Below are 9,122 nucleotides of genomic sequence, written 5' to 3'. Positions count from 1 at the left end.
AATTGTTCGGTACAAATGGACAGAAAAGTAAGGCACTACAAATTTAGAGAGTCTTTGCTGTAATTGGCATTAAATAAATTTGAATCGTTAGATATGAGCCAGACAAGAACAAAATAATTTCAAACGATCAAAACTATTGGTTTCTTAATTGTTTAATGACAGAATATAAATGGATTTGGAAAAAAGGGCTTCGATTATTATCCATTAATAGACAACATGTGAATTTAATTATGTAATTGCTTTCGTTATTTCAACTTGGCTTTATTTTCATTGATACGCTTTTAAGGGAATAAAACGAAAGCTGCCAAGAGTTCCAGTATATTCCATCACTAGCTGTCTGTCCTCCTGTGTAGTATAATCCATTAAGGTTGGCATCAGTACTCCACTTAAACCACCAGCCTGACTGTTTTATTTCAGCAGCATTATAGTGGGCTTCCTCGTTATCTTTATCAAACGTCGAGAACTCCATTCCATTCATGTTGTGGTAAATCTGACCTGATGGTGGATTTATGATACTATCACCTACAACACACGATAAAAAATATAACTAACTCATGTATTTCGTAATCCAACTTATGTTTGCAAAAAATATTTTGCTTTCCCTCTTCAAGTCGACTTTTTTTTTTATAGAATTGTCTCTTTCTTGTCAAAATAAGTAGACCGAAATAATCGCTCCGATAAAAACTCGAAAACATAGTTGTTTTAAACAATATTAATCAAAGAGTCTAACAATATAACTATTTTATTAACTAAATATTACAGGCATGTTTAGTAGCTTTAAACCTTATATTGCAAAACATGTTGAAATAACAAGTCAAAGAGAAAAAACATGAAAAAATAGAATTTGTTGAATTATTTTGAAATATTTAAAAACAAAAATGAGCAAAAATCTAAAAATTTAGAGGAATTACTTGAACTGCAAAAGAATCAGCACCGAAATGTTTAGCTTTTCAAAATATCCATGCATCATCCGGCATTGTGAATCTACGCCCTGTTTCGCACTTACAATGAGAAACTGAGAAATTGTGACGATTGATAAATCACTTATAACATTTTAAAACTAGCAAAGAGATAACGCCTGTCTGTTTTCTTTATCACTGGAAAGGACCGCCTACTTTTAAAGTTCGTATTATATATACATGTATGCATTACAAATTAAATAAAACAAAATAAAACAAGATAAAATATACAAAAGTATACAAAAGTATACAAGTCAACACCCCATGTCTTTCGTGTCTATTATTGTTATCCCTTCGTTTGCTGTTGTTGAGCTTTTGATTTTGCCATTTGATGAGGATTTATATCTAGTAGTTGACTATGAGGGTCGGTTGAAAACAAAACGTTACGACAAAAGAGATGATTTCAGCTTCCCAATAGTGGAGCATTGGGAAGCTAAAATCATCACTTCGTAAATTGTACGGACATCATCACGAGTTGGTCAACCGTAATGGAATATATTATGTTATATAGATAAGATCGGATATGTTCCTTATGTCGTTACTACAATCCCATTCCCTTTTCATGAATGTGACCTACCGAATAAGAATTTTTTACTTTATTTGTGACATTTTTAACTATTCTGTTTGTTTTGGTCACACATCATTATCAGTATTATTAAATTTGATTCGACTGTCGTACAAATGAGAGGTTTAGCGCTATAAAACCAGGTTCAATCACCCATTTTCTACATTTTAAAATGCTTGCACCAAGTCAGGAGTTTGACAGTTCTTGTGCATTCGTTTTTGATGTGTTTTGTGATTTGATTTTGCCATGTGATTATGGACTTTCCGATTAGATTTTCCTCTGAGTTCAGTATTTTTGTGATTTTACTTTTTTTTTTATCAAGTCAAACCAATTATATCACCTTTTAATTTGGTATGAACGCACTATCGATTTCTATAATATAAATAAACAATTACAATTACATTTCTTACTTCCGATTGCTTCTACATTCTACATTAATCTATAGTAATTTTAAAATAACAAAATGTAAGCATCCACCACAGAGACAGCCATTCATAAAAAAAAACCACCAAGAGGTCAACATTTGTATTTGCTATATGTTTAACATTCTTGTAATCGACCTATGCCCCCAAACTAAATAATTTAGCAGACTTTTCTAATAATAAATTCACAGCGAACCTTTTTAAGCAAACACTTCTTTATGCGAGTGTGAGATCCCCATTGCTACATATTAAATAATACGTGTGTTAACTTCGAGATCAACTGATCTCATCGTCGGTTTTTGATGAGGTTCTCGTTACTCATTTTTTGCTTTTCTATGCGATTTATGATGAGTTTGTTAAGTACGTTGTTTTCTTTTAATTCTCTTATTGCATAGCCTTCAGAACGTTGTCAGGTAAAGATTTTGATTTTCCCTTTAGTATCTTATGAAGCTCTTTTATATTTCGAAAATGTAACATTTAATTTTACCATCTTAATTATTTTCTAGTTATTTGGATCGTTTTTAAAAGATGATATTGGATAGTGGTTTAAGTCAGTATGAACAGTTAAAAAACTATATAAACTATTGTTCTATATTTACCAGCATCTCCATTGTATCCAGAAATAGTGAGTATGTAGTTCGTGGTCTCATTTCCCACAATAAATGAGTCATATTCTGCGTACTTGGTCACACCGTTCCAATCCTCTAGATCTATCCGTAATTTGTAGTTCTTTGTCGATAACATCTGATGTAAATTATCATTTCCTAAAAAATATAGATAATGAAGTCTTCTTCTGTATCGTATTTGTGCATTTTCCTTTGTAGAATACTTTCTTATCGTATTACAAATTACGTAATTTTAAGGGAATTCAGAATACATTTGTTTATGCTTGTAATGTATACAACGCATACACAATTTCACTGAGCAAAGATAAAAGTAATAATCAGCTTGATACCATGGAGACATTTCCCTAATTTTATTATTCCTCAGCAATAATAAACTCCATCATTACCGAACTATACAAAGGTATAAAACACGAATGGTGCCGTTTACGAGTTCGTGTTGTTTATTATTTATTATGTATAACTGTTGATGAAAATGTCCTTTGGTTTACTCTTTGGTTTTGATTGTTATTGTCTTTCAGTATGTCTAAAATTTTACAACTAAAATACCTACATGTAATTATGGGTACATTTTTTAAAATCTAAATTGCAGTCACCTATTAAGAAAGTCATCTTTAAGTATTTATATTGATTATGGTGTTGTCGTATTATACCATATATGCAACAAACATGACAAATATCTTATGTGCTTTACAACAATCTCAAATTACCTTTCAGTTTTCTGTGGATATTTTGGTTTGAAAACAAAATATATAGTTAAACGAAAAATTAAGGATTCATTTTTTGCAAATACACAAGGTCTCGGAATGAGAAAAAAAATGTTGTATCATGGATATTTGATTTCGTTGTTTAGTAACAGTCTAAATACACGCATATAGAAAATAAGTTTTTCGTTGCATATTTAACTTCTTGATGTTTCTTCACCTTCACACGCAAGACCTGTTGAAACCCATGAATACAAATGGATCAACATGCACATACATGCGTAAATCAAATGTCATATATCTAGTCACAGCGTTTTCAGTTTATTTCCGATCCCTGCTTATGACTTTCTCTCTGGTATCTTTCGATCCTCTTTTACACATTCACTATCTCAGAATTTTAAAGAATGTTACATACATTTCAGATTTCGACAACCATAGCTATGATACAAGCAACGTACGAACCTCTTGAGTATTAAATGTCTGTCATCACTATACCTGAGTGATAACGTGTTCATGAATCTTTTATTTCGCACTGATATCGATATCATTGTTTAAAATTTGATTAATTTCATAGGGGCTCATAGTTATTCCGTAACATATCTTTCTAAACTTATTTTTATATGTTCAAATTCCAATCTAAGTAAACCTACCAAGCCAATATTCAACTTGAACATCTCCAAATCCTTGTTTGTATTCCTGCCAATTTCGATTGAAATGTGTTGTACCATTCAATCTTTTTTGTATCACCTAAAATCATATATTTTTTAATTCTGTAATAGTAAAACTTATAAAAAAAGCAATGCTAAGATATTTGACAATTGATTTATTTATCTGACAATCTATTTGACTTTATTTTCATAGGAAAACCTACTGCTGTTTTCCAAATAACAAGTAGTATGTTCCGTCTGCAATCTAAGAAGCTGTTTACTAGTATGTTATTTCGCAACATATAACGAAGAACCTACATGTGCATGTTTAAGACACCGTGCAGTGACTACAGTCTCACTATTTACGGTTGTTCCTAGACTAATTGTCTGTCCATTAATTAGTTTTTCTTCCTACATTAATTCCTGTTTAAAAGGTAGAAGATTTTTTTTTTTTCTAAATTTGTATTTGCAGACTCATCTTTTTGCAATAAATTTTAACAGACACTGCTAGGTAACACCAACTTGTAATAATTCCACTTATAACTTTTAACCTGAGTGATTTAACGATATAACTACTGAAATGACGGTAACAATAAATATAGTCTGTTGCTATGTTTGCGTTCTTCTATTAGTAGCAAATTTGCACCTTGCTATGACTTGTATAGGTACATGTTGAAGCCCAAAAATATTGAAATTAAAAAGACACTAAGGTTTCTAATCCCTCAGATGATGTTGGCCTTAAACGAGATTTTACTTTTGGTCATATATCTCTATAAATGTTTCGGTGTTTATAAATCATTGGCTTTCAAATATTTGGCTTTTAGTGTTCCTGATGAAGGTAAATCCAGAAAAGCGCATCGGTCGCATGACATTTATATAATGTGTTTCTAACTTTAAATAGAATTAAAGCAAGTTGATTTGTGTATTACTACGCATCCATTTTAACACAAATGTATAGAAAGAGTACTTAGAATTCGTTGTTCTTTGAGGAAGTCTGAAGGAACATATAATTTACAATCATAATAGATATTTTGTAAACAGACTGCATTTGTTTATCTCTCTTATTAACAGAAAAGTCCACTTTCATTATTGAATTTATTTTGCCACTTAGTGAAGTCAAACGTCTCATTTGCGACAACGAAAATAGAAGTGACAACAGGGATAGGGCTTATTCTATGTTTGTAAAACGTACTTTTAAATCACGGTTGAGTTAATATTGAAATGACACCTTTTGGGATTTTGTATATATTCTGATTTCCCTTATACTATCCATTTTTTTTTAAATTTAAATAAAACACTCAATAAATTCATCATAGATTTCATAGAATAGAAAAAATTAAACGGTCAAATAAAGGACGAAATTAAAGACCATTGGGACCAAAAAATTTATAAAGTTTTGCCAAGTTCAGATAAGGTTATCTGTAGTAATTCCTAGTATTTTTAATTTTGGGATCAGTCTAAATAAAGCAAATTAAAAAGCTGCCAAAAAGCCGGCAAAATTATTGGTTTTTTTAACGTTTATGTATATATAAAGTAGAAATTATATTATGCATGATCATATGCAATATATAATTATTGTGACTTGGATGGAAAGTAGTCTTATTTGCATTAATACCATATCTAATGATATCTATTAAATAAAATGAAAAGAGGCTTTGGATAAGAAGTCAATAATAAAGAAACCTAGAGACAACAATTAGACGCAAAAATCATTCGGCAATCCCCATGGCGCTTTGTAATATCATTGCTAAAAAAAAGTCCGCAACCTTCAAAAATATTAATATACACGTAACACAAACCTTTAAGAATTTTTTTTTCTTTCCCTATTTGTGCATACGTTTATTAGCAAATTATTAATTCTATTCTTCCGACTGTTCTTGTGATTAAAAAAAAACACAGTTTAATTACGATAGAAATAAGAAATATATTTCTGCTAACATTGAAAACTTATTAAGATAAGATATGTGATGAATGTTATTTCATCTGTAAATAATTAGAATTCACTTTTCACATCAGAAAAGGTCTATTGCCATAATAAAAACTGTAAATTTAAGCACATTTCGTGAATTTAACAATGTTTAATGTCAAATGGTTAATTTTTTCACTTTTTAGTTTTATTCTTCTTAGTTCAGGACAATAGTTTAAAGTTTGTTTATTTGAAAGTTTAAATGAAGATTCAGGTCTAGGTTTAAGGGTTGGGTTAGATTCGAAGTGACATGACTTTCAGTAGACATGTTGCATTTTAATACGGGTCCTCCATAGTACATGTACATACATGCCTAGTTTATAAACTAAATACTGTTTTTGTAAATTAGCGTGTTTTCTACTTAGTTTATAAACTATATTATATAATACCGTCCATTGACCATTATCTGTCATTTCGCAATAGACGTCAATGACTTGATCTGCAACGTATATTGTATAAACACCGCTAGGACTATTCCTGGAAACCGCACTACAATCAACAGAATTTCCTGTTGGTCCGTTGTCTGTCGTTGTAATGCTTGTAAATTCGATTGTGTCGTCTGATCCATTATTTGAATTGTCTCCTGTTTCGTTATTTGTATTGGTGCTTTCTGTTTTACTGCTTGTTGAATCCGATGTTGTTATGTCCCTCTTTGTTGTTTCAAAGCTTAACTCGTACTTTGTTGTTGTTACGAAGCTAACCGATTGGTTATTCGTTGGTACATCTAAAGTATAAAATAGTGTTAAATTATATCACATGTGATTAAATAAATTTTTGCTTGTAATTCTTGAAAGAAATCTTAGTATCAGTTAGAAACATAAAACAATAGACGTCTAGTATAAAAAAAAATCATTACGTATATTTGTTTGGGTTTTTCTTTTTGATGGGATTTGCTCATTTCATTTCGAACACTTGCAATAGATTAATTTTTTTGGGGGCAAAAAACGAATATTCTAAATTTTAGATCGATCCTTTGAAATCAAAAAAGCCTATACATTATAGGTAGAATCGTAAAAAATCGAACATAACACTTCATAACTGTTGTGTTTTAGAACTGTTTTTTACTCTTTGAAGTAATTTGTATCAGTCAACTAATCTGATTCGAAAGAACAATTATGAATTAAAAGAAGTACATTTGCGTTTTATGATATTATAGATAAAGGCAACAGTAGTATACCGCTGTTCAATACTCATAAATTCATGGACAAAAACAAAATCGGGGTAACAAACTAAAACTGAGGGAAACGCGTTAAATATAAGAGGAGAGCAACGACACAACATTAAAATATAACACACACAGAAACGGACTAAGCATAAGACAAAATTCTATGAGAATAACAAATATAACATCAAAACCAAATACATGAATTTGGGATAGATAAGTACCGTAACACGTCTTATAGTAATGTGAATTCACACTACAAAATAAAAGAAAACAAACGACACAACGGAGACACAACGTTAAAATGTAACACACACAGAAACGAACTATAATATAACAATGGCCATTTTTATATTTTATTGGGCTTTTTATGCTAATCTTCATAATCAATGAAATTACGGAAATTTTAAGTTTCTAAAATAAATCTGATTGTGCACATGGTGAATTTTACTTGCGACGTACTTTCGTTGTTCCTAAATTCATAACAATGGCCATATTTCTGACTTGGTACAGGTCATGTTTAAAGGAAAACAATGGTGGATTGAACCTGGTTTTGTTGCATGCCAAACCTCCCTCTTTTATGGTCATGTGAAATATAACATTAAAATGACAACACAACATTACCGGACTACAATATAAATAAAATATAGAATATTTCTGGAAATAAACAAGTTAACTTGGTAGTAAAACCATTGAGTACAAATAAAGTTATGCTACATTTATTGTACAATAGATCTTAGAAGATGTGGTATGATTGCCAATGAGACAACTGACCATCCAAGTCTCAATTTGTAAAAACAAAAACAATTATAGGTCAAAGTACGGTCTTCAACACGGAGCATTAGCTCACAACGACCAGTAAGCTATAAAGGGCCCCAAAATGACTAGTATCATACAAACATATCAAAAGAATGATAATAGTAAACACCAAATGATTTAACTAAGAATGCTTAGCTTTCTATTTTTACCCTCTGTTTACACTATTTTATATATGTTCACTGACGTGTTTCTGTCAGGATGTTTATTGTAGTTTTATGTGAAAATCTTCCACTGCCTTATCGTTTGTCTATATTTTCTGGTTTTGTAATCTGATAAGTTGTCTTAGTAACAGTTATAACACATCTTCCTATGTTTAGTTCCTTTAGCTTTTGAAGTTGGGAAACCTATTAAAATCAATTGTATTTTGCCTCAAAAGGACCTAAAATTATTAAGATATATTTCCGTTGAACTATATTGAATATTATTTTGAAATGTCTTATACTTTTAGCCTATCTCCTTAAGAGACTTTTTCAACGAGGAATCATTTCTAACTTTAAATATTTATATGAAATTTATAAATAAACTCATCATAGATACCAGGACCAAAATTTGACACTTACGCCAGACGCGCGTTTCGTCTACAAAAGACTCATCAGTGATGCTCAAACAAAAAAATGTTAAAAAGACCAAATAAAGTACGAAGTTGAAGAGCATTGAGGACCAACGTTTTGCCAAATACAGGTAAGGTAATCTATTCCTGCGATATAAAAGCCTGAGTATTTCAATTTTTTAAAAAGATTTATGCATAAAAATTCCCTCATATTGTGCATTTAATAATTATATGATAGCAAACATGTACAATCTAGCAATAAATATGAGAAAGAACTGGCATATACCACTGTCAAAAACTTACATGGAGGTTTTCGTAGAAAAGTTCCATATTGCGACGAAGCACTGTCTGGAAAACAATTGGAATCCATCAGACACTCGCTTGTTTGTACATCATAGCTGACTGAACAACATGATGAACTTGATACGCATAAACCAGCACATACTATTCTAGATTTTACTTTTCTTATTTCCATTGATGTTGCAGATGATATTATCATTATGTTTTTATTTACTATGAAGTTTTGATTGTTTATCTGCACATTTGAGCAATAAATAACGCTCACAATACATGTACTTAAAGTCAAAGTGATAAACATAATGCTCTGCATTTGGAATAGGTTGAGTGAAATGACGGTAAATGTTTCTGTCATAACTATTTCATGAGATAAACAGAAAAGATAGAAAAATACAAACAAAACGAAAA

General features: G+C 30.6%; 1 protein-coding gene across 1 annotated transcript; it reads right to left on the bottom strand.

The window, feature by feature from the left end:
• Nucleotides 1-250: 250 nt before the first annotated feature.
• Nucleotides 251-8,916, bottom strand: LOC139490175 (fibrinogen-like protein 1). Its single transcript, XM_071277025.1, has 5 exons — nucleotides 8,721-8,916; nucleotides 6,276-6,610; nucleotides 3,924-4,020; nucleotides 2,546-2,710; nucleotides 251-522 (listed from the first exon to the last, which is right to left on the bottom strand). Exons 1-5 carry the CDS (start codon nucleotides 8,914-8,916, stop codon nucleotides 251-253), a joined length of 1,065 nt encoding a protein of 354 aa, XP_071133126.1.
• Nucleotides 8,917-9,122: the final 206 nt, after the last annotated feature.

This window comes from Mytilus edulis, chromosome 9 (genome assembly GCF_963676685.1).
Source record: "Mytilus edulis chromosome 9, xbMytEdul2.2, whole genome shotgun sequence".
NCBI lineage: Eukaryota > Metazoa > Mollusca > Bivalvia > Mytilida > Mytilidae > Mytilus > Mytilus edulis.
Note: the sequence above shows the minus strand (reverse complement) of the source record. Positions and strands in the feature narration are given on the sequence as shown.

Bases quoted from the DNA above. Each gene is read 5' to 3' on its own strand.
- LOC139490175 (XM_071277025.1), bottom strand. From the start codon at position 8,916: ATGATAATATCATCTGCAACATCAATGGAAATAAGAAAAGTAAAATCT. The intron at 2,711-3,923 runs GTAGGTTTACTT...TATATTTTTTAG, and splicing joins TCAAGTTGAATATTGGCTTG to GAAATGATAATTTACATCAG. The intron at 523-2,545 runs GTAAATATAGAA...CGTGTGTTGTAG, and splicing joins TGGATACAATGGAGATGCTG to GTGATAGTATCATAAATCCA.